This window comes from Brachyhypopomus gauderio, chromosome 18, assembly GCF_052324685.1.
Source record: "Brachyhypopomus gauderio isolate BG-103 chromosome 18, BGAUD_0.2, whole genome shotgun sequence".
NCBI lineage: Eukaryota > Metazoa > Chordata > Actinopteri > Gymnotiformes > Hypopomidae > Brachyhypopomus > Brachyhypopomus gauderio.
Window position 1 is genome coordinate 18303682 of NC_135228.1, and position 26398 is coordinate 18330079.

At 46.5% G+C, this 26398-nt stretch overlaps 1 protein-coding gene across 2 annotated transcripts in view; it reads left to right on the top strand.

Annotated features, from left to right (window-relative positions):
* nectin3b (nectin cell adhesion molecule 3b) overlaps positions 1-24273 on the top strand; it is a 40464-nt gene extending 16191 nt beyond the window's left edge. Inside the window, exons 3-8 of one of the 2 annotated variants that reach the window (XM_076979742.1) lie at positions 1788-2087; positions 2972-3089; positions 3465-3616; positions 16117-16261; positions 22407-22506; positions 23129-24273. In XM_076979742.1, the coding sequence (XP_076835857.1) occupies positions 1788-2087; positions 2972-3089; positions 3465-3616; positions 16117-16261; positions 22407-22506; positions 23129-23299 (986 nt within the window). In that variant the 3' untranslated portion in view covers positions 23300-24273. Of the gene's footprint in view, positions 1-1787; positions 2088-2971; positions 3090-3464; positions 3617-7167; positions 9883-16116; positions 16262-22406; positions 22507-23128 lie in introns of those variants that run through there. The other variant, XM_076979741.1, reaches the window with a different exon arrangement.
* Positions 24274-26398: the final 2125 nt, after the last annotated feature.

Consider the following 26398-nt stretch of genomic DNA (forward strand, 5'->3'; position numbering starts at 1 on the left):
GTGACGTGTGTGTGTGTGTGACGTGTGTGTGTGTGACGTGTGTGTGTGTGTGACGTGTGTGTGTGTGTGTGTGTGTGTGTGTGTGTGTGTGTGTGTGTGAGTGTGAGAGAGAGAGAGAACTGGAGTGTGTGAGCACTGGTATTCACACACGTATCCCCAGCAGACAGAGAACGGGAAGTGTGGAGTGTGTGTTCAGATCGCATCTTGCCTATGGAGCTTTTCTGCGTGTGTGTGTGAGCGCACACACGGGTTCTTGCGCACGTGTGCGCATGCAAGTGTCGTGGAGACGAGCGAGATCTTGGGAGTGGTGTTTGGGGAGACGAGCGAGAGCTTCCAGAGAACACGATGATGTCATCCCCTCTCCTGCAGCGCATCTCCTCTCGTGAAGCGTGCACAGCGCAGCTGTATGGAGGGACTGTGTGTTTGCAGGAGAGGAAGGGAGGGAGAGAGAGAGGGAGAGGGAGGGAGAGAGAGGAAGCCTTGAGTTAACTTGATTAATAATGCATTCTAATGTTGTGGAGGTGTGTGCGAGAGCTACAAAAGAGTGCGTGAGCAAGAAAGATGATGAAGACATCATCACAACTAAGGCTCCCAAATTGATCCTGAGTGAAAGAGTCCATGATGGAGGTGGGCTGGTGTAGACAAAAGAATAGAATTCAGAATAGAATAGAATTAGACTAGAGAGAGAGAAAGGATGTGAGAATGGAACTGGTGGTGAACTGAGTGTGAGTGTGTGTGGGGGGGGGGGGACCACTCACGAGCTATAATTAGAGCAGGTGTGTGTGTGTGCAGGGGTACGTGGGCGTAAGCGAGGGAGAGATGCCCCTCTATTTTTAGGGTTACTCTGCGAGTTGAGTTCAAGGGTGTTGGCGCTGTGGTCGTGTAGAGTTGTTCAAGTAATAGAGTGGATATGCCACACGGAAAAGCAGGCATGCACATACTTATGCATGGCTTCTGTGTACATTACAGAACACAGTCACACACATGTATGACATTTCACATATATACACACACACACACACACACACACACACACACACTGACACACACACACACACACACACACACACACACACACACACACACACACACACACACACAGCTGCTACTTCTGCTCTCATGAAGGTCATACAGGAATGGAAAGATTCCACAGCGGGGAGGAGGAGGGGGGGGTGCAGGTGGAAAAAGAGAAATTAATTCCCCTCAGTAAATGGTGGATTGTAGTAAAAGGTGGATTGTAGATACTGTGGAGGTTGGGTGCGAGCTCCACGTTCCTGCCGCTTGGCCCGGCCCGGACGCGGCTGGTGCCCTCTCCCTCCTCCGTCGGGCCGGTCCACTGGACACGCTGTGCATGCAGCTCGTTTCCACTGCTCTGCTAAAGTGCTCAGGAGGCCTGATGGGAAAACAGAGGCTGCCTGAAGCCGGCGGTGACCGCAGCCGTTTTTCCTGTCTGATAACCGCTCTCCTGTGTTTCTGGGTTTGTTTGTTTATTTAAGCCCCTTCCCCCATTTGTCTCTCGGAGAACCTTTAGTCTTCTACTCTGGCTTATCAGTTGGTTGCTGACAGTGACGGAGGGTTTTGTAGCGCCGTGGTATGCTTTCTTTATTTGGACTTGACTCTGTTATGAGGACGACATCTCTTGTTCAGTGACTTACCTCCGTTCTCTCTGATCTTACTTCTCCCAGTTTCCGTGCGACTGCACCATTTAGGTGTGTAGTGTATTTCTCTGTCATCTTGGATCTGCTTTAGAGACCTTGAAGTTCCTTTATTTCCTCTGTCTCCTCCAGTGGAGCCCAAAGTCTTTGTTTCCGCTGGTTCTGCGGCTCTCATCGACGGGGGGAACGACACCACGGTCGCCACGTGCATCGCTGAGCGGGCCCGCCCTCCTGCCGAGGTGTTCTGGGAGACGGACCTGTACGGCTCGTCTGAGGCCCACATGGTGGACGAGGCCAACGGTACCACCACCACACAGGTGCACTACACCTGGCAGCCCAGCCGCCACGCCCAAGGCCGAACGCTCACCTGTGTGGTGAAGCACCCGGCCCTGCAGAGAGACTTCAGGATTCCTTATACCATCAACGTGCAGTGTGAGTGTCAGTGTGTGTGTGTGTGTGGGGGGGGTGATCTGGTTTGTTTAGTTACACAAAACTTTTCTTTCCCTCTAACAAAAAAAATCTCCCCTTTTATGGTAGTTTTGTTCAGACATCCAGCACATGTGTTTTTCGCATTACTACAGAACAGTGACTGTCCATATGACATTGTGCCTTGTGCCTGTGCTGCTTATCAGTGCGTGGTATAGAACACCAGCGTAAAGCCTGCTAGCTCCCTGAAAACTTCTCTCCAGTTTTCTAGAACATTTTTGATACGTAAAGCAACGAAAACGCTTGTGAAAATATTGATAGGAATCATCCAACTCACCCCCCCCCCCCCCCCCCCCCCATTTGCGTCAAGACCTCTTTTGAGGATCAGAGTGGTTGTGTGTTTTGAGGGTGGTGCAAATCTGGAATAGAGATGCCAGAAGAGGCACCGGAGACGGGTAGCGTCAGTCATGGGAGGGTCAAGTCAGCGTGGTCAGGAGACACTCCTATTCTCAAAGCAGGCTTCAGCCAGAAACTCCCCCCCCCCCCCCCCCCCCTTTCCCATCTCCTTTTTTTCTCTTTTCCTGTTACTTTTTTGCTCTTAATCTTCCCTTCTAACCCAGAAGGACAGCTGGGCTCTTCCTCTTGCACTACAAATGTTTCTGCAGCACCACCAACTCCTCCTCCCTCCCATCCCAACACTCACACTTTCACGGCTCTTTACACGGGGCCATCTTGTCTTCCTGTACCTGCACTCAATGATCCTTTTGTGTGTGGCTGCTTGTCTGTCTGCCTGCACGCATGTTCATTCCTCTGTGTGTGTGTGTGTGTGTGTGTGTGTGTGTGTGTGTGTGTGTGTGTGTGTGTGTGTGTGTGTGTGTGTGTGTCCACAGTTGCCCCAGACATTCTAGTGCTGGGCTCTGATGGGGACTGGCATGTGGGACGTGAGAATGTCCAGCTAAGGTGCGGTGCCAAGTCCAACCCTCCAGCCCACCACTTCAGATGGATCAGGTGTGTACGCCCGGCCCGCTGACACACTATCGGCTCACCCTGCCAGGATTCTTGAAGAGGTGCAGTGGAGGAGCTCCGGCTAGATCACGGGCTCAATCTCCATATGTCTGGCTGATTGACAGTCCTATCTGCATGACATACAGCTTTACTTCTTGTCCCACAGGTCTCTCCACAGTCTTTAGCATTTGTATCACTAAGAAGGTCCCCGAAATTCTGACCGTTAATTATATATTAGAACAGTATTTGAATCCTAGTGTGATGTTTATTTAAAAGGCTAACTAGTTTATAGGCAGCCATCCTGTTACATTTCCCAGTGAGCAGACAGTATGGATGTGACCGTGTTTCTGTGTGTCTGTGTGTGTGTGTGTGTGTCAGGCTGGACGGTGACATGCCAGAGGGAGTGGAGGTTGTGAATAACTCCCTGGTCTTCCTGAGGCCGCTCCGACGGAATGACTCGGGGGTCTACAGGTGTGAGGTGGGCAACGACATCGGCCGGCGCAGTCGTGACATGACCATCCGTGTTCAAGGTGAGTCCGCGCTGAAGGCCGGCTGCTCTCCGTGTCCCATGGTGCACTACGTTTGGATCAGAACGCATGCACATGCAAACGGTTGTCTGTTGCCATGTGAACATAAACGCATACACATACTTTTATATGTATGCAAAAGCACTTGAGCGAGCATGCGCACACACACACACACACACACACACACACACACTATATTCACAGAGCTGCTGCATGTTGGGTGTGCCTCTTTGAATTCCAGCTGAACCTGGGACCCCTGATGCAGGGGTGTGAATGATCGACATGCTCGTTTGATACCATTCGGCTTCCAGATGTTCATGAGAGGGGAATGTTCTCTCCAGACTGTCCTGCAGCTCACACACCCTCATTACCCCCATAATGCCTTGCTGAGCCCGTCGGGACTCCGAGCGCCCCACTGGGTCTGAGGTTACTGTATGATGAGAGGCAGTTATTTCAGGTTGGCATTACCTAGATGCCATGTGTCATCACTGGATTCACTACACCCCTGGCGAGAGGTTGTTTTTAATGCTCGTTTCATATTCTCTTCCATTGAGTCATATAGCAGTCATGACTCAAAACAGAATGGGCAGAGACCGGCGTGCCGCCACTGAGATCTTTCATATCTACATGTGTACACTGAGCCATAGCCACATGACTGCAGTGGGTCTCTTAATAGTGTCACGTGGATCATCTTCATCTAAGCTCAGTTAAAAATCTCTTTAGATAGAGGAGGCTGATTTTTATCAACGGTTGAATGACCCCACCATCATCGTCCGGGATGACCCCTCCTACATTCAGCCCCACTGCTCAACGCTGATAGCAGTGAGAACTGTGAAATTAGGCTCTGTGACAGACCAGCTGTCTCTCTCTCTGTCTCTCTCTCATGCTGTATCCTCTGACTGGTCCGCTAGATGAATGGAGGGAGTGGGGGGTGGGGTGGGGGGGGGACAGACTAACGTTGGCTGAGAAATGATGTCCTAGATTCATGAAACATTCACCAGCTCATTTCAACTGTTCTTCATTATTTATTTCTCTGTTTGTGCACTCCTCTTGAGAGAGATGTGATGTTGACGCGTGAGAGAGATGTGAGGGTCTGCCACTGCGTGTGTATGGCAGTGCACATTCATGTATGCGTTTGATGTCAGACCTGCGCATGCTGTAAAGCTGCTGATGGCTTCTAACGTAGCGTGTCGTCACTGGTCTGAATCATGAGAACCAGAACTCTGCTGTGTGTGTGTGTGTTTGGTTTTGAGGTGGAACTAGCTGTCTGTCTCTGTCCATCTTTGTCTGTCTGTGTCTGTGCTCCTATAGCTCACCTGGTAGAGCGTGTAGTACAAGGTGCTAGCAACACCTGGGTTTCCAGACATACTGTCATTCTTATATATATGTAAGTTGCTCTGAATAAGAGCGTCTGCCAATGTAAATATCCATGTATGCATCTGTTTTGGCTCGGTCTGTTTAATTGTCACTGCTGTGTTCGTTCTTTGGTCTCACAGCATCTGTGCGCATGTGTGTATGCGCAAGTGTGTGTGCACACGTGTGTTGCTGCACGGATGTGATCGCATGCGAGTTTCACTGCTCTGTCCGCAGTTTGGTGCTTATGCATAAGTAAATGAGGTCAGGACCTGCCCTGCATGTTAAAGCTATCCCACCAACGCCTGACAGGTCACTATCCCTCATCATCTCACACGCTCTCTCGCAAGCTCTCTCGCAAGCTCTCTCGCAAGCTCTCTCGCAAGCTCTCTCGCAAGCTCTCTCGCACGCTCTCTCTCTCGCTCTCTCTCTCGCTCTCTCTTTCTCTCTCTCTCTCTTTCTCTCTCTCTCTCTCTCTCTCTCTCTCTCTCTCTCTCTCTCTCTCTCTCTCTCTCTCTCTCTCTCTCTCTCTCTCTCTCGCCCACCCACAAACAAATTACACCTTAGTCAGGTCATTCCTTGCGCTCTGTAGAGGGGGAGGGGGCAGACATGCACACGGAGCATCTCGTATCTCATGGACACTCGGGATAAACTACGTGCATGTGTCCGCACGTGTGTGTGTGTGTGTGTTGGCGTACAAGTGTGTGTGAGATGGACAAATTGAGAGAGATGTATTCTGACCTTCACCATTTTTTCAGCCTCTCACTCCGACATGCCGAGGCTGGATGGCTCTACTGTGTATTGATCGGGACAAATCATTTTCTAAGTTCACAGACCTTAACTGAATACATTAAAATAAATTGTCATTATCTGTGTCCTTGTGCTTTATGCAGATAATCTGCATTTTTACTGGCAGTTTAATGGCATTAATAACGAGGATATACATGTCCTTGAAGAACAAAATTGTGCTCTATTGACCAAATTTTGGAAAGCCAAATGCTTCGGAATTTAAGTGGGCGTATATCGTTTTCATCCAGTCCTGTAGTCTGTCTTCAGCTCCATTCACGCATGCAGAAACACTGTCTCCTTCCTCCTGTTGTGAGTTTTGTCCTTGCCTTTTGAATACAGTGTAAAGAAATGCATGAAATGTGTTACATTTCACCTCAGGACGGAGAACACGACAAGCACATTTAACAGCCTTCTGATCTTGCCCATTCCTAATAATGGTATAAAATCAGTTCCCTGCTGCCAAAAGATACACACACTGCCGTTTGTGTACACACGGGCTCGCACACATACACAAATGCACAAACAGCACGCAAATAGCTCTCATTAATATAGAAGCAACATGCTGTGTAATGAGACCCAAGCCTCCAACCCTCCACTAGCGGGGCTGTGGTTTGCATAGTGGAGATGCATGTCCCAGAATGCTCTGAAACGCTGCCACCCGCCCCCCCAACCCAGCAAAGTGGCCAGTGCATGATTATGGTGTTTGAGCGTCCTCAGGCTCAGCTAGCCTGCGATTCAGTAATCACCCTGCCTGGTACAATCTACCTGCCCTCGGTGGTCCACATTCTCCCCATCGCTCAGTTCCTTCCCCCCACACCCTCTTGGTTCATCTTCGTTTGCCGTTTACTCATCTGTTCTTCCTCTCTCGTCTCCCAGTGCTCCACACAAGGTTTTACGCTGCGTTGTTGCCCATGTTAATGCTGGAATGTGTGGAGTTTGCTGGGAGAAGAGAGTGTGGAGAGCCTCATGGTTGCCCTGGTCCTAAAGCCAACCTCCAGGAGGAGGGGCATCTGCTTAACCCCTCCCCTCACCCCCCATGTTTTATGTTGTTGTCACCGCCCTTCGCTCTGGACAACAGTTTGAGGTTTTGCTGCTTTTACTGTTTAGCTGAGGCGTCAGAAGAATTGTGCATTCTCTTGTACAGTTAACGTAACGTAACTTCCCTGAAGTCTTTCCTTCTCCTTCATGGCAAAACCTGCAACTGTTTGGTTCATGACTGTAGAAATTTTGTAGCCTTACTTTCATATAGTTTCATTCCAGTAGATAATAGCTTGATGATAGAAATAATTCTTTGTGATAAAATGGTAACATCTGGATGTAGCTGGCATTGACATTCTCTGCTTTTCTTTGTCTGTCCATCCCTCCCTCCCTCCCTCCCTCCCTCCCTCCCCCGCTCCCCGTTCTTCCATTAGATCCTCCTTCCACCACCACTATGCCTCCCACAACCCCTGTGCTCCTTCTAAACACCGGCATCTCTGTCACTGCACCTGGTAATAAGCAGAGGGCTCTCTTCACCTCTCCAACCCTGGCACCGCTACATGAGGGTAACCTAGGCACCATCGTGGGAGGGGCGGTGGGCGGAGCTCTCTTCCTGTTGCTGCTGCTGGTACTGGGCGGAGTTTACTACCAGCGACAGCGTCGGACGTTCCGCGGGGACTACTACACCAAGCAGTACCTGGGGCCGTCGGACATGCAGAAAACTCCGCAGCCCCACGAGCTGCAGCAGGTCTACACCAACGCGGGCAGGGCAAGCCCCGACACCAAGCTCAAATCCAGCCACGACGGCAACGGCGCCGTCTACCCCGACAAAGATCGGGAGGAGTGGGGCGACTTCGATCGCGAGAGATCCCCCAACGGCCGTAGTAGAGCGCTGCGAGAGGGCAACATCCATCACGGCCAACAAAACCATCACGATCACCACCAGAGATACCACCCTAACTCTCACCCTGTCCACCCACAGAGCTTCCACCCAGCACCGCACGACCACAGGAGCTCACTCCAGCCAGAGCCATGCAGGTACCCAGCTCCTCAGGTGGTGGGCAATGGCTCCCCCTACCTTCCGGAGGACTGCTATGACAATGACTATGTGTCTCACACAGATGGCTCCATGATCTCCCGCAGGGAGTGGTATGTGTAAACGGGCCGAGACAGCAGGAAGAGACTGCTTACACTAGTAGAAGAGAAACTGCAAAAGAACACAAGGGTAGAAGTAGGCTAGGTGAAGAAAATACTTAGAGAAATACTTAGAGAAATACTGCTGCACCTTTTCTCCTGTAGTCGACACCCTCTGTTATTTGAGTTATCTTTTGGCAAGGCCTGTTGCTTCGTTGGTTGATGTACAGGATATTCGGGGACCAAGTGTACAAGAATTTACCTTTTGAATCAGTTGTGAAGAATACAGTCTACATAAAGAGGGCCGTTTCTGTGTCTGTAGTCATACCATTTGACTCGTGTCGATAAGGATTTAACTTAAAATTTCTGGTAGCTAAATATCAAATAGTGATCAATCAGTAATTCTTAGTTTTCAAAGGAGAAAAAAACAAATAGTATTTGGACAGATGAATGTTTCAAATGGCACCAGTGTGATGGATGAGTTCCCATCAGCCACTTCAACTTTCAGTAATCTCATCATTCTAATGGAAACAAAAATTAGCTCCTGTCAACAGCCTGGCGGTTTCCACGGCAACGTTTAATTCTCTTCCCCAGGCATTCGGCATAGCGAGATGAAGGGGCGGGGCTAGGCGGGGAGGGGGGGGCGGGAGTGCTGAGCACTGAAGCACAGAGATACAGAACCGGAGAATGACTGCAGCACTGGGGCAGATTTATTCAGGTGTATGCATGTGTGCTCCGTCTCTTGAGTGTTTTGATGTATATGAATGGTATAAATTACTGCCATTGCTGTCAGTGTCATTCTGCTCAGTGTTAATGCTTCGATTGTTCATAATCAACTAACAGCTGTTGATGTAACGGTTAAGTATGCATTAGTTCTTGTGAAATCAAGTTTGGTGCCTTTGTGCGCGTGCGTGCGTGCGTGTGTGTGAGTGAACGAGTGTGCATAAATGTGTGCACGCGTGTGTGCAAGTAAATCCAGTCAGTTGGTGTTAACCTCCACAGTATATTTGATGGATCAGCTGTTCATTCAGCAGTGCAATAGTGTTCGAAATCTCTGCCTTCAGGCCTGGATTCAGATTTCACACATTTTCACACTCATGTGCAGTGGGTGATTACGGACTAGTAGAATCACATTATTTTGTGTGTTTGCTTCATTTGTGCTTTGCTGACGGTGTCAAAAGAAGAGTAATAATTATTAGTTGTACTATGACTGTATCTAGGTCAGGGAGATGATAGCAGTGCCTTATTGTGAAGGTGCATATTTTGTTCATCATGACGCTTCATCCATTAACATCATTTTTGGAAGAAATGCGTGAGACTAATTGGATGGTGAATATATAAAAACAACAGTTGGGTGCACTGGGACGCATCCTGTACTGTTCTCTTGTTCTTCCTGTTCGAAACCCTTCGCCACTTTAGAGGGTGTTGGTCCTTTTAGTGCCATTTCTCGTACGAGTTTTTTTTTAATGAATAGTCCGACAATAGCATATTTTGCTCACAGAATATGACATTTGTGACACTTGAGTTGCAATGCACAAGAAAAAATAAATTTTCGGTGGATGGGTGAAAATATCTATGATGTAAGCATGAGTGTAGTTGACGGGAGTTGCACAAGTGAACATAAACGAGAGTAAAAGCTGAAGGATGAGGCTATTCTGTATATATGTTGCGGTTTGGAAGGGCGTTTTTGTCTATTTTGTTTTCTCCTGTATCAAAACTGAAAACTGCCAATGGAGCACAGCTAGTGCTTCACTGTTTGTAATGAGGTGTTTCAGACCTGTTCAGCTTTCTCACACTCACTCCTCCACAGAGTCTTGTTCATTGTTCTGTTCTGTTTTTTTTTTTTTTTTTGTACAGAGGAGCTACTGTAATAAAAAATAAATAAATTAAAAAAAAAAGTCCATGTGCAAGAAAAAGGTACTGAAATGAGCTGTAGGAAAGGAACAGCGTTATTTTGTAAAGATCAACTTTTGGGATAGGTTTTGTTTTCAAATAAAGCACCTTTTTTTCTGTGACGTCTCCGTGTTTTTAATTGACTTGAGTATAAGATCTTCTGTGAGAGGATCCTTTCACTGGAATATTTAACCTGGTTCCCCTCTCAACCACTTCCCAGGCATTTTTTTGCCCATCTCGTATCTTTTGTGCTAAAGCCTGCGAAAAGGTGCTAGCCTGAGGCTAAACAACAACTCCTCATCGCCTACCAGGGCACTAAAGCCCAGGGATGTTGTGGACATGCTTGAAGCTATGTTAGCCCTGCAATTCACTTGATCGGTTTCTCTGGAGATGTGTGGAGGTTCAAGGTAGGGGAGATCAGGTACAGGGAAAATCTCAGTGGTGGGTCTGAACAACCACAGAGTCAATCATCCGGAGTCATTGGTGGTTCATTGCTCTGATGGTGGTGTTCTTGAGTTTCTCTTCAGATAACCGTTTTTTTTTCTTAACCTGCTTGTCGGCATTCCCATACAACAGTAGGGCAGATGGTGATGGACCTCTACATATGAATGGAATTTCCTTTTGTCAAAGTTGCCTATCTTCTCTCTCTACCCTCCCCCTCACTCTGATTGGAGGACATTGGCTTGTGTAGAATGGGTGTGTTCAGCTCTGAAGAGCCATCTAAAAACCCCTCCCAGCTCCACCCCCCTCTGGGCCATTGACACTGTCCCCATAGCAACAGACTCTACTGTGGCTTCTGATCGAGTGCTGCATCCCTTGAGGAATACCTGCTCTCTCTCTCCCATCAGAGAAGAACAACCGGGGGAAATAAAAGAGAGGCATTGGAGAGAATGGGGGCAATTCAGGGTGAAAGAGAAGCCCTGAGAGCAGGAGACTGGGGGGAGGGTGGTGACACGGAGGGCAAGGGCTGTTTCGGGGGGTGGGGGCAATAAAATGGAAGTATGAGTTTGTGGAGGTGGAAAGGACCTTAGTCCTTAGAAAAGATGGCCACTTTACAGTAGGGTGAGCAACCATTGTTTAAAATGTTTGACAGACTTTTTTTTTTTTTTTTTTGCTACTGAAGGCTGTCCCACTGAACTTGGATGTGTGACGGGGTGTTCACTAATATAGCAGTATTTGTAGATGACTAGTATCGGCCATATCTCAAGAGAAGAGGTTAAATGTGTTCTACCATCTAGCCTCTAGAGAACATTCTTATTATAAATAGGAGCACCCAGGTTAAACACTCCAATATGCCTTGCTTTGCACTTTGAGCTCTGGAGAAGGAAAATAATTTGTCTGGATGTTCTTGTGGCCCAGTGCTTGTCAACCCATAGGAGAAATTTGTTTGTGTTCTGGCAAGCATAAAAGTGACAATAAAATGTGTTTGTGAGACATTTTGCTTGTTCATTTGTATGTTACTACAGTGACTCGTAACTAAGTGTTTTATGGTTCTTTATAGGGTAATATTGTAGTTTAGTATATGACTCTCAAATGGCCCAGTGAGTTTGCCAGGTAGATCAACTGAGTGAGCAAAAGATTGCATTGTTCACTGCTTAGTAGGTTTCTTGAAGATACTTTATTTAAAATAATTAAGTAGGCTGAGTGGCACCAAAAATAAGTCTTGAATTACCCAAATGGCCCAATTATTCTCCATTTTATAGCAAATCTGCATGATATTATCAGAACTAAACAGTTTGGTCTTGCACTGGCTTGGTGATGAGTCACTAATGTCAGCAATTATCCCAAATCTCTGCCTGAAACAAGTGTGTTAATATTTCTCACATTCTGCATATATTGTACCAAGCTGTGGCTAGTGTGGGCTGTTTTGTCTGTACTGCTAATTGTTAAGAGTCTTGTGTGAAAGAAGTGTGAACATTACATCCAGACTACATCTAGAACCAATTGTACTGCTTCTCTAACATTTTTTTACTAATCATTTACTACTAATTGTGACAAAAATCTTAATTCCACCAACAAACATTAGTTTCTCTCTCACAGGTCTGATGATCTGTTTTAGATAACTGAGTTATACTTAATAATTTTAGGCTTGGTTTTGTCTCAGTCCCAACAATTTCCTTTGTCCCATAAAGGAAAACTGTTCTGAGAGCTATACACGAGTTTCACAGTAATTAAGAGTCAGTCGTGAGTAGTGAAAAAACAGGAACCCAATCTGGTCCAAGAGTGAGAACCCCTGCATTCACTCCAATATGGCTATCAAATTGCAGCCAGCTCCATGTAACATTTACCAGAAAGCATTATTCCCTTGTTCCTGCCACCAACTCTGTAATCTGATAGTGATTTTCATACCTGCAGAGTTTAAAAGGGTTCCATGGGTGTGTGTTCAATGTCTGTTGGGGAACACTTTGAGCCCCAGATCAGGTCATAAAAAAGTGACACCTAATCCCTGTAATCACACCTGAAAAGGCTTGCTGATCTCAGACCTTTTCTTATGTCACTACTGAAGGGTGAACTTGCCTAATCCACTGTTTTTCTAAACTCACCTGTCTTCACATTGGCATTCTCTGCTGATGTTAAGTCTGATTGGTAAACATCTCTTAGTGCTGTATGCTGCTTCTTCAAAGAATGGAGTTCACTTCTGGGTTCAAACTTTAGCTTTAAGACCTGCCACTGTAATGGAGTCTCTAGGTGTCCCTGAGATCTGGTCAATAATCTGTTTTAGCCAAAAATCCATTGAGTAGAGAAACATCCACAAATTATTTTCTTCCCTTCTTAGGGAAGGAGTCAATCACAATATATTTATGCAACTGACTCTCTGGAGATGGATTTGGCAAAAGAAGGCATTAGACAACATTCTGTTGTTTTTTTGGTTCATAGCAATGTCCTTGACTCCAAGGATATCAATGTTCAAAATGTACAAAATCCAAAAGCTATTTTGATGTGGTGGGTGCTGTTTTGTGACTGACCTTTTAGTGTCTACTGAGAACTCTGCTCAACTAAGCATCACTTGCAACTGTTCGTAGAACATGTATTTCTTATACAGCTCCTAAATGTTGCAGCAGTGTTCCAGAGAATATTAGGAACACTATATGTGCATTAAAATTAGCTTGTGTTATACAGCACTTGTGTCTTTAGTTTTATGTTCTAATTAGAATGTTTCATAATTGAAGTAATGGTATTTAATTTAAGAACGTGTCATAACTTTTGCTTAATCACTTCAGTGTGAAGCACCTTAAAATGTTCAACTCCAAATTAAAAGTGCTATATAAAGATGATGACCTGCAGTATTTCACGCAGCATTTACAAGAAAATTACAATAGTTTAGCACATGAACAAATAGGAAAGATTTGCCTCCAGAAGTATGAGCATAATTATACAGTGAACACTCCACGTAATTCCTCTGTGTATTTGACAAAAGCGGCGTATTGCTGCTGTGTGCTGACCATTGCCATCTTGTATGAACTGAACTGTAAAGAGATCTGGTGTCTCACTACGGTTAGGCCATCTGTGGTAGAAGGCAGCCAGCCGGAAGAGTGCCGGTCTCCCCCCTGCCCCCTTCATGTCCTGGAACAAGCCTGTCCTGTTGTCCCTTCACACCAAAGCATGTGAGATCCCGAAGTTAAACCTATATCAGACCATCTGCAGGATGGAGACAGATGAGAACGTTCAGACCTTGAACAGCTTCTGGTAGTTTGAAAGAAAGGAAAGTTATAGAGGGTAAATATGTTTTATGGCACATTCATCAGTGTTCTATGTTGAATGTGTTTCATGCTGAATATGAAAATATGTGTGTCTTGTTTATATAGGACAAAGAGGAAGAACTGCACCATGACCTCTTTTTTGATACACAGATTTAACTGATTACATTCTACCTCCTCTGTACCTTCTGCTGCATGTGTGTGTTATACATATAACTGAGTTTTTCTTTTTAAATCTTTAGATTTTAACACCATTTAAACTAAATCAATGCACTTCCTCATTGTCATTTTTCTCTCTTGCACACAATGACATTTGTCAAAAATGGATGAGTGTTTATTCACTTACTTATTTTTAATCTGTAATGCCTGAAATTGGTTTTAAAACTTTAATAAACCTCTACAAATCCATTTCTAATCATATAAGTCTTTTGGGGATGCAGGTTTAGCTTTGCGTTAAGCAGCCTTTTCTGTCGGGGGGTCACCGCTACCAGAACAATAAATGCCTGGCCCAGGCCTAATCTGCATATGCAAAAGCGATCCTTTATGTGCGCTCTGTCCTTGCCAGGCTCTGCTGATCCATTGCAGAGCCCTCCATCTACATCCACGTTTTGGATCCCACAAGTCCAGGCCCTGTGTTAGACCTTTAGCTTTAGCTCCAGTGTACTCATCTCGCCTCCTTCCCAAAGTCCATCCGTCTCTCAGACTCGACTACTCTGGTCTGCTCACTCTTCTTACATCTTACTTACATGCTCTCTTCCTCCACCTCCTTACATTTTTCATGTAAAAGTTTAGATGCGATTTTGTCATGAATAGTTCGATGCAAAGCTTTGAAATATAAGGTTTCAGTAGAAAGCTTTGTGGATAGCATTGGTGTATTCAGTACCTTCTCTGTGGCGTCAATAACCACATGTAAGTTTCCAGGCAACCCTGATCCATTCCTGGGGATCAGATGCTGAGTGTTTATACTGTTTAATGTTGTGTAATGCAGTTCAACTGTACCACCCTCTTGGCCAGGGAAACTGTTGATCAGCCAAAGGCCAGTACTCTTTGAGTTTAATGAATCTTAATTAAGGGATGCTAATCCCATCTCAGAGAACCCCGTTGTGGGGATAACGAGCCTGTGATCTAACGGACCCCATGGTTTCTGGCTAACCTGCTCCATCACATTGCATAAGAATGCAAAAGTGCCAGAGGGAGAGAGGGAGAGAGGGAGGAGACGGGAGAGAGGGAGAGAGGGAGGAGACGGGAGCCCGAGGGAAGTGTGCGGTAGAGCAGAAGAGGGGACAGAACAGCAGGCTTTAAAGGCAGCAGCATGGGGCCCTAATTACCCACACAACCTGCTCCTGCCAAAGCACAGCATAGCACACTCCTCCACCTGATGGCCCGCACCAGCACGCTCACACACTCCTCCACCTGATGGCCCGCACTAGCACGCTCACACACTCCTCCACCTGATGGCCCGCACTAGCACGCTCACACACTCCTCCACCTGATGGCCCCCACCAGCACGCTCACACACTCCTCCACCCGATGGCCCGCACCAGCACGCTCACACACTCCTCCACCTGATGGCCCGCACCAGCACGCTCACACACTCCTCCACCTGATGGCCCGCACCACCACGCTCACACACTTCTCCACCTGATGGCCCGCACCAGCACGCTCACACACTCCTCCACCTGATGGCCCGCACTAGCACGCTCACACACTCCTCCACCTGATGGCCCCCACCAGCACGCTCACACACTCCTCCACCTGATGGCCCGCACCAGCACGCTCACACACTCCTCCACCTGATGGCCCGCACCAGCACGCTCACACACTCCTCCATCTGATGGCCCGCACCAGCACGCTCACACACTCCTCCACCTGATGGCCCGCACCACCACGCTCACACACTCCTCCATCTGATGGCCCGCACCAGCACGCTCACACACTCCTCCACCTGATGGCCCGCACCAGCACGCTCACACACTCCACCACCTGATGGCCCGCACCAGCACGCTCACACACTCCTCCACCTGATGGCCCGCACTAGCACGCTCACACACTCCTCCACCTGATGGCCCGCACCAGCACGCTCACACACTCCTCCATCTGATGGCCCGCACCAGCACGCTCACACACTCCTCCACCTGATGGCCCGCACTAGCACGCTCACACACTCCTCCACCTGATGGCCCGCACCACCACGCTCACACACTCCAGTAGCTTCCTGGCTGTTTGACGAAGACGCAGTCACCGGCACCGAACATGTTTCATATGCAGTAATGTAGTAGATACTGTAATATGACATTTGTTTCGATTATTTACATGACGGTGGCAATACTGCTCAGCACTGGCAAATGTTCTTTCGGTAATGTTAGTTGACACTCCACACTGACCTGCTTCTTCTATGTATTGTGCAGCTGATCGATGGCTTTGCTAATATCTCCTGGACATTTTGAATCTACTGGTGTTTGTGTGAGTGTGAGTGTGAGTGTGTGTGTGTGTGTGTGTGTGTGTGTGTGTGTGTGTGTGTGTGTGTGTGTGTGCACGTATAATGGAGTCATGTTATGATCTTAATTTCTGCTGTGTTTGAAGTGCTCGTCTGTAAATGGCAAGTTCCATATTATGTTCAGGTTTGTGTTGTGTATCTGTTGTTTTTATGCCCCACAGAGATGTCACAGAAGCAGATGACGTCTTCCATGACTGTGGTCGGCGCCATTATGGGGGCTGTGCTGGCACTTTTCCTCATAACCATCTTCATCCTCGTCCTCCTCACTGCCCGCAAGCCTCCACCTTCTGCATACACAGACAAAATGTAAGCGTCCATTTGCATCTATCAATCCATCAGTGCCGTTGTCTCACAGTACAGGCTGCTTCATGTGCTGTGGTGGCTGTGGTCCAGATATTTCTCTCCTTTATACAGAGAGAAATACAGGTGAAGAATTTCAGTGTCTCCAAATCTGTAATTTGAAGAGCAGCTCCTTGTTGTATGTGCTGTGATGTTGCTATATTTGTATGGCTATGTTATTGTGTGTGTGTGTGTGTGTGTGTGTGTGTGTGTGTGTGTGTGTGTGTGTGTGTGTGTTAGGCCATTGGCATGAATCATCTGGCTCTGTGCTCTCAGCAATGCAGTTTGGTGCAGATCATCACATATGTTATATGGGCACTACAGGTTGACTATTACTGCTATTACCAGCTGGACTGTCAGTAGGGTGGATATATAGCGTTTGACCAGAGACAGTGTGTTCTGTGGCTGGGTATGACTGACAGCACTTATACCTGAGGCACTTGTACTTTAGTCAAAGTCAAAAAACTGCTTTAATATCATCTCCATTTCATATATGTGCAAATCAGATCTTTAAGTTTCATTCCTGCGGGAGTTAGGCTGCTAAACAGCAACAGACGATAGGTGTACTTATTAATCAAGCACTTACTAAGCACTTTAATTGGGTATGGTATGTTCTGTATATCTGTGTGTTCGTATTGTATTTATGTGTGCTGTTGGACAATTGAATTTCCCCATTGGGGATTAATAAAGTATCTATCAATCAATCAATCAAGTTAAATGAGACATGGGCAATGATTAAAAGAGTAACACATGATGCTGGGAGCAAAAAGCAATAGTTTAATCTGAATTTAATACTGAGACAAACATTACAGAGTTCAAATCCTGGATCTAATGCTGAGGTATTCAACATTTACTATGGGAAAAGGCATTAGCCATTAGAGCGCAACAGAGACAACGCCAAAGGCTTGATGGAGTAAAATGAATAAAGGCTATTTTAAAAATGCCACAGTGCAACTGGAGACGATATATTCATTATGAGCTCAGAAGACCTGAAAAAGATGTCCTCGTTCCTTACAGGTAAGGGCTCGCTACTGACAGTGCCGGGGTAATGGCTCCGTGCGGGGGTAGATCAGGTGACCGTCTGCACTAGGCTCGGTCCATCAGGGTATCATTAAGGGCATTACGCTTCGCTTCAGCTCCACCTGCTTCACCTCTTGGCCTGTCAGAACGAGGCTCTTCACGCTACAGCACCTCTCTGTGGCTTAATCTTTGATTAGCTACACTAGATTTTATTTAGTCAGTAACCAATGAGACTAGAAAGCCAGTCAAGCCTGCATAAGGTCACCTGCGTTTTTCTTATATAAGCCAGTTTCTCTGTTTTTCTCTTCTCCATATTCGTGCATCTGCAAAGGTAACTCTATGTCACTGCAAAGAACCATTTCCTTTCTTTTTACGAGCAGAAGCTGACAGTTGCAATTGCAACACTTTGCAAGGTCAAGATTTTTTGCTTGTCTTGCAGGGGACCTTGAAGGTTTTTCATTTGTTTTCACAGGTCTCTAACATGCACAGTTGTCCCTTTTTCTTGTCACAGTGTCTCAAACCTTTAGTCCACATGTGTGTGTCATTTAGCTCAGACTGGGGCCGCCCTGTTCCCACATGCCCCGTCCAGCCACACCAGAACATCTCTGTTCCTCTACTTGGTCCTCTCCTGCACCTTGGAGCAGAGAGACACTTTCACTGTTTCAACATGAATGTGCACCTGCGTACAACTTCTTACTTCAATTCTGTCCATTGCCCTGCAGTGTCTGCTGTGCAGAAAGAACACTAAACAGCTCTTATCCCTACGCCGAGCGTAAATGTGCAGATAATGAATAGTAAATCAAACATGGCTGACGACAGTTCTTCTGCGGGGTGACGACTGATGCAGTTCTCATGAGGATGGAGTCGCAGAGTAGCTTGACGTTACGGTTCTCTCAGAAATAAGAATGACTGGAAATACTACAGGGGATTTTGGTTCTATTCTGAGCATGCGGGGTTCACTCGTGGGATGCAGAATGTAGCCATAGTGTGCAAGCTGTGACCTTTTTCTCAAGCACATCCCATTTTCTCCCTCAGTACAAATAAGAGGCTGTAGAATGTTACTTTTTGCATCTCTTAGCTGAACTCCTGAAATAGCCTCAGCACTACATTAAAAAAAAAACATCGAAACCTGCTCTGAAATCTGCAAAAAAAAAAAAACAAAAACAAAGAGTCCTGAATAGCAGAGACCTTGTGCAACGTTTTACCATATAAGCAAACAAGCATTTCCAAAAAGTTTCCTCCGATGCTTCTTCTCCCCAGTTCTCTGTGTTTGACTGCCTGGGGTGATCTTATCTCCACTGGCTTTGCGCTGATCCTAGTTCAGCCTCAACCTGCTAGGACTTAGACTTGCAGCGGGTATAAGCTGCATGCAGATCAGTGTGTTGGGATGGCTGGCGCTGGACTGATGGATGAGCCTGCCGCTGCGGGGTAGACAGCAGGGAGTCCAGCTGAGAGATAAGCCCCGGCAGGATCCTGACGTACTGGGCTGGAGTTCACCTGGGACAGGAAAACGCTCAAGACATCTCTCAGTGGTTATGGCACAATCTGTGTGTCCCAGGAAGTATGAGAAAAATTTCCAGTACTCAGCAGCACTCCCTGAAAAGTATCCCAAAAAGCTAAGTGGCCTCTCCAGGTAAGATAAATGAAAGAAAGAATCAGTCTGCTTGGAGATCTAATTAAACCAGAAACTAATCTTAAACACATTTGCTCCTCAGTTATCAGCAACAGCTTTTGGATTCCACATAATATCACTTCTTAACAGCAACATTGAGTCAATATCAGCGTTCAAGTGATTTATATCTCCCATTGACCAAGACGACTTTATTCACTCTGGAAAAGTCAACACACTGTCTCTCAAGGAATCAGTGGCTCCTTGAACATCGACCGACAATTGCAAAAGCAGGCAGCATTCCAGCCTGGCTGAAGAACATTTTAAACTGACCTTCAACTATGTGAGGACATATGTGAATGTGCATAGTCCATGACACAGGAAGGGAGGGAGGGAGTGAGGGAGTGAGGGAGTGAGGGAGGGAGTGAGGGAGGGAGTGAGAGAGGGAGGGAGGGAGTGAGGGAGTGAGGGAAGGAGTGAGGGAGTGAGGGAGGGAGTGAGAGAGTGAGAGAGTGAGGGAGGGAGTGAGGGAGTGAGGGAGGGAGTGAGGGAGTGAGGGAAGGAGTGAGGGAGGGAGTGAGGGAGTGAGAGAGTGAGGGAGTGAGGGAGGGAGTGAGGGAGGGAGGGAGTGAGGGAAGGAGTGAGGGAGTGAGGGAGGGAGTGAGGGAGTGAGAGAGTGAGGGAGTGAGGGAGGGAGTGAGGGAGTGAGGGAGGGAGTGAGGGAAGGAGTGAGGGAGTGAGGGAAGGAGTGAGGGAAGGAGTGAGGGAGTGAGAGAGTGAGGGAGTGAGGGAGGGAGTGAGGGAGGGAGGGAGGGAGTGAGGGAGTGAGAGAGTGAGGGAGTGAGGGAGGGAGTGAGGGAGGGAGGGAGTGAGGGAGTGAGGGAGGGAGTGAGGGAGTGAGGGAGGGAGGGAGGGAGGGAGGGAGGGAGTGAGAGAGTGAGGGAGGGAGGGAGGGAGGGAGTGAGGGAGGGAGGGAGTGAGGGAGGGAGGGAGGGAGTGAGGGAGTGAGGGAGTGAGGGAGGGAGTGAGGGAGGGAGGGAGTGAGGGAGTGAGGGAGGGAGTGAGGGAGTGAGAGAGGGAGTGAGGGAGTGAGGGAGTGCGCTTCCTCTGTTTCTTTGATGGCGACTCAAAAGCTTGCCCATTGCTCTCTGTGTCTGTGGACATCCAGGTTTATCCGTGGAGAAGATGCAGGCCTGTCTGCTCCTCTTCCTGTTCACTCAACACACACACTCACCATTTATCTCCTTTCTGAACACCATGGATCAGGTCTATTACTGTCAGGACTCTGTTTCATTGCTTTTCATAAGGAATTCACATGAGTCCATCCAGTTTTAATGAATTGTAAAGAGCCCCTTCGATGTTCCATCTCGCCTTTATTTAGTTCTCATATAAAGAGTTCAGGGGACACATTAGACAAAGATAATAGCCCATTAAAAATCAATTATAGTCAAAGAGGGAAGTTGTAGAGGATTGATTTAGTGTCCATTGGACAGGGAAAAATATGACACACATAGAACATCCCAAGTGAAAACAGCAATGGGTTGGATGGAAGTCCATCAAGAAGTCACTGAGCACAGAGTAAAGCTCAGACTCTATCCTGAAAACAACACGAGAAATAGCTTTACCTTTTAGCTGCTTCTCTCTCTCTCTCTCTCTCTCTCTCTCTCTCTCTCTCTCTCTCTCTCTCTCTCTCTCTCTCTCTCTCTCTCTCTCTCTCTCTCTCTCTCTCTCTCTTTGTCTCTCCAGCATGTGGAGCTTATAGATCTGTCACTGAGGTAATTCTTCATTTGTCCAGCCACGCCCGGGCTGTCTTTAAGTCATTCAGTGAGCACCTCTTTAGGGCACTCTAAAAACAGAACCATTGCACAAACTCCTCAGGATCTCAACTGAGAAAGGGGTCAGGCAGGGGCATCTCCCCCCTTTAAGGATCCTAAGTATCCAAGGTCATGACAGCATGACCCCATAGAAACGTCTAAAGGACTGAATCTCCTGAACAAAGCCCGAGGGGAGCGTAGACCAGCAGAGCTTGATTCCTTAGAGGCTCTCACAGCATCATCAACCTCGACGGAATTCATGGGCCAGGCCCTGTTCATGCCAGACCAATTCTGCACAGCATTGGAGAACATGAGACAGAAATAGGAAGTGAAGAGGTAGTGAGAGACAGAAAGAGGATGAGAGATTGACATGTAGAAGTACTGTGTGGGAGGGATGACAGAGAGAAGCACTGAGAACTGACTGAAATGGCAAAATTTCCTGCGAGTCTGGAACGATCTCAGGGTGATGAGATGCGGTGTGGTGCAGTGAACTGAATTGGTGTCTTGAACACAAATGCATGTAAAGAAAATTTATGATTTGGTTTGAGACAACTGCACACATTCAGTAGGGTGACAGAACTGATAAATCAATAATAGGAGATGTGCACTTATGTGTGGATGTGGGTGTGTGTGTGAGAGAGAGAGAAAGAGAGTGAGTGCTGTAGGGTCAGTATAGGTCATTGGCATTTGGAGTCTGGGGATTAGGTTCAGAAAGAGGCTAAGCATAAAAAAGCTCCACTCATAAGTACTCTGTGCTCTAAGCTTAATCAAGAGCAGGTCACTCTGTTAATCAAGCTATTATGTAGAAGTAATTATGGTCAGCATCAGTTTATAACTAATTTCTTCAGTTTCAGGTCTCTAGTGACGTCATCAGAAACTTTGTCCTGAACAGTGCTTCTCTCAGCAAGAAAATGGGTATTTGGGGGTATATATATATATATATATATATATATATATATATATATATATATATATATATATATATATATATATATATATATAGTGTGTGTGTGTGTGTGTGTGTGTGTGTGTGTGTGTGTGTGTGTGTGTGGTCTGCTAACTGCTAACTTAGTTAGGTGGGTTGAAAAAGTAATTTGGATGCAAAATACCCCAGTCCCCGGTCAAACCCCCCCAATATTTTCCATATTTTTCTCCATAGTTCTGCTGTTTTGGTTAGATGTCCAAGGAGCGTGAGAAAATATGTTTCAGGGTGGCAGTGGGGTTTCGAGACGCAACCTGAGGGCTTTGTGAAAAAGCTGTCACCAAGTTAAAGTGGGACCATGTGAGAGCGTCCAGTGGGAACGCCACCCTCCTCCCTGCCTGTGTCAGCATGAGAACTGGGAAGAGGGCTAATACCACTGGACCAGTATGAGTGGTGGCAGAATGAGGTGGCGGGAAAATCTTTGCCTGAAAAATATGATTTTGTTTGAATTGTATGATCGCCAGAGCTGATAGAAACGTGGAACTCTTTCAGCTCTCCAGTGAGAACTGAAACAGGGCGTGTCCTCCATTTCCCTCCAGCCAATCAAGGAGCACATCGCTGCTTTGGATACATGTTTTCATTGTCTAGTGAAAACAGCCCAAGAGTCTCAATCTGTGTCGTGGGGAATTTCCACAAACCACATCATCACACAGACCTGCTACATGTGATTGTGTTTCTCCTCTACAGGATTGATCTGCCCCCATCACATAAGCCTCCTGCCATCAGCGATCTGCCCCCCTCCAACCCTCTGGCCTCCCAGACTCCACCTGTAGGCCCGTCCTCACAGGTGAGTGGGAGCTCCTCTCTGCTGTTGCATTCCAGTCTGCATCCCAGCATTTCATGATGACAGACGACAGATCTGTTTGTACATAATGACGATCTCTTTCTTATCCCCTTTAACTGTTCTCTGCCTTTAACTGTTCTTTCCTTTATGTTCTTCTCTTTGTGGATTATTTTATTCCTTATCCATCCTTTTCATTTTCCCTCCTTCCTCCAGGACTCTTACATTATCACTCTATATTAAACAGCACAGTTCAGTGTTTATTAGGGATGGCAGCTTTGTTCTTGGCTTCCCTCTCTCACACGCCTTTGTAGACAGACAGAAGCAATTTCTGACTGTACATCATATATTTTCATAGTGTTTTCAAATTCGAAGAACTATGGACTATAGTTCTCTGCACTGACAGAATTTGACAAATGACTCATCCTTGTCTTTCTTCTATTGTTTGAAGTTTATTTTGAGAGGTTGCATTATGTTTTTTGTTAAATGACTGGTTGGCGATACCTTTGCGGTGCTTTAAAGAGGATGGTCGTCTTGAGACGGCGGAACAACCCCCGGGATGATCTGGTACGTACAGATGCTGCGTGTCCTGCTTCATCCTTCGTCACATCTTGTTTCTGTGCTGCAGGTCCGCAGGACGGAGAGGTGCTTTGGGCCAGTAGAGGGCAATAGGATTAGCAGGCTGAGCCACAGGGAGCTCCACGGCCACACCCACCAGCCTCTATCCTATCAGGAGTGGATCTGCCATCAAAACGGGGCAGAGCGCGTTTACGTCAACCACAGAGAGCATTACGTCTGACTTCCCACTGTCTTCACAGTGATCCCCAAAGGCAGAGCAGGCCACTGGTCTGCCCGTGTATCACGGTATGAACAGATACCCTATAGACAACCCTGGCACGACAATGACTACAAGGTACAATAGAGAATGTAAATGAGTCCAGCGTCACACTGTCCTAGACAGACCAGACAGGACAGGACTGCGGCTTATGGTCCATTTTTCACATTCTCCAATTGTCCAGATTCAATGACCAGAAAAAGAAGTAATTAGTGAGACTCTTTTTTGAAATTTCAAAGCACTCAGCTCAGAAATATAATTATAAAGCACCGAATCATAACCCAGATCTGCCAGTCGCACACTAAAGAACTTCAGGTGTAGATTTAATTAGACACTGTCTCAGCACAATGTCATTTTGATGCATTTAACCTGTACTACCAACTAGAGCTGCATTCATTATTCTGGGAGACCAGAAGTGTACTTGCAACATCTTGAGTTCGGTGCTTTTTAATTCTATGATTTGCAGGAATCCCATCCTGCAGGTTGCTGAGAGTTCAGCATCTGACTTACATTTTAAACATTTAGCAGACCCTCTTATCCAGAGTGGCTTACATGGCTCAGTCATGTTACAGATGTACACAAGTGTAGTGTTAAGCATCTTGCCCAAGAACTCTGGCCTAGTATTGCTGGCATAGTGTGTCACACTTGCCCACAGAGGGATTGAAGCCCTGTCACCCACAGTAGAGGCAGCGTTGTTGTCCACTACACTATACAGTAGTTGGACAGTAGATGAAGGCAAAAACATATTCAGATATTTGTGTACTTCCATTGTTAATTTGTGTAGCTATTACTGTTATTCCATGTAAATATTGAAGTATTTGATTTTTCTTTTAATTTCTGCTCTTTTCCTTCAAATTCTCAGTATTCTGTAAATACTTTTTGTTGGGTTTTGAGTGCCTGGTTAAATTCATTCTTTTTTTAACTAGATTTTTACTTATGAAATGGTCTGTTTCTTTTACCGTTGTACTTTTTAAAGCTATAGTAAAAATCCTATAACCAAAGCAATATTGCATTACAACTTAAAAATAAACAAACCATGCAAGTTCTGTGTCTAAGGCCACAGGGTTCCGTGTGGCTTTGCTACATTATTGTGTCTGTGTCTGTATTTGAGGCCTGATTTTTTTTTCCCCCGTGTGGTAGAAATGATCTCCAGAGTGTGTTTACATATGAGAACTAATCGCTATAGCCCAGACCAGGCTCTAATGAACAAAGGGTTTGGGACTTCAATGCCCACACATTCAGGCTTTAACCACCTTGGTACATCCAATGCAGGAGCAGCCTTACGCTACTCAGTGGCGATCACAATAGTTGGTTGGTGGAGTTCCTCTTTGCGAAGATCTCAACCCTCAGAACGGCGTGTGGAAACGATGCGAAGGCCAGAGTTAATCAGGGAGAGCATGCCTACTCGGTTTACGACGACGCTCATTTAGAGGAGACCCCTCTCTGGAAAAGATGTATTCTTAAATTGAAGGCAACAAGGTACCTGCTGGGCCTCTAGATGGCTGAACTGTGAAACAGCAGGATGGTAATGAGGTGCCAGACAGCAGAGACTGCTCTGCACTATGCCGACCCCACTGTTAATGGGGAAAATCAGCTACTACACCCCTAACACTCAATGAGGACATTGTTTGTTTCACTTGGCCATTGGTGAGTCACTTCTCTGGAATGCATTCAGTACTGATATATAAAAATGTGTCAATCCCACTATAAAATATCAAGCTCAGCTCTTCCAAGTTTGGCCTTCCAGGACCCATAAACATGTGCGTGCTCACCCTGAATCTCTTACTAAAGTGTTGAGTTGTGTTCAAGTTATGTTATTATAGCCACCTCATCACTTTACTCAAACCTTAGCTGGAACCGTGGTGCAGCCCGAGTGTAGTTAGGCCACTGACAGGGCTCATATATTTCAGAGCATTTTGTGAGGCTGGGATTCCCTCTCATGGTGTCTCATGGCTTTCTATATTCGAATTGGACCCATCGTAGATTTGATATTTCACCACATTAAAAAGCCATCGCAGGGGACCAAGGTGCTCATTTCACCATATTTGTCATGCGAGAGGTCATGTATTTATTTTGGATGAATGAAGGCTCAGGAGTTTCAGCAAGGCTTTCTGTTTGCAAGAGTCCAGACACAATGTGGATTTCATAAATATTTTTGCAGAAATATCTTTGGAGAATAACGCCTATGAGAGCATTATGTGATGAAGTAGACACACAACTCACAATTCTCCTATAGGCCTGAAATGTCTGTTTTGGTCACCAAAAAAGATTATTTCACCCTCAATCAAGCAGAGCTCTTTCAGGCAATGAGAAAAGTCCTACTTTCTCTTATTAAGCCTGACCATCTCATAAGGACCAATCAGAAATTGTTGGAAATTATTTTAGGGAATTGTAAAAAAAGTAATTTGCTACCACCAACTAATGTAATCTGCTGAGTCAATAGTGTAGAGTTGTACTGTATGGCAAAGAATATCCAAATATCTCACCCCTTGGCAATTATTCTAGAGGTTGCTTAATTTTATTAGAAATGGAATGATATCTGGCTCTTAACCTCCTCCATACCTCTAAAGATTTCTCCCCTCTCTCTCTCTCTCTCTCTCTCTCTCTCTCTCTCTCTCTCTCTCTCTCTCTCCTCCATGTGAGCCTCACTGGGGAGCCACTTGGAGGCAGCCATTTTGGACACCTGCCATCCTCTGCTCCCATTAAGCTGTTTATTGGGATTGTCCCAAACAAGCAGCCGGGGCAGATTTACAGCCCCGACAGGGCCGGGTGTTCGGGGGTAGCGGAGGGGCCGGGGGGGGGGAGGATGCGAAGGGTTGCGATGGGTCGAACAATCAGCACGGGCCAGCAGTGTGAATTTACTGCTGTGATGAGGAGGGCACAGTGACAGTCTTGTCCTCTTCTCCACCCCTGTTCTCCACCCCTCTCCTCCCCTGTGAAGGAGAGGTGAGGTAATTCCCTCCATGGTCCGCCTGTAGAAAGAGGCGGTTGCCGAGTGGAGCATAACAAAAGCTGGGACTTGTAGGGTGAGGGATGTTTCGGTTTAGCAAGTCATTCACTCTG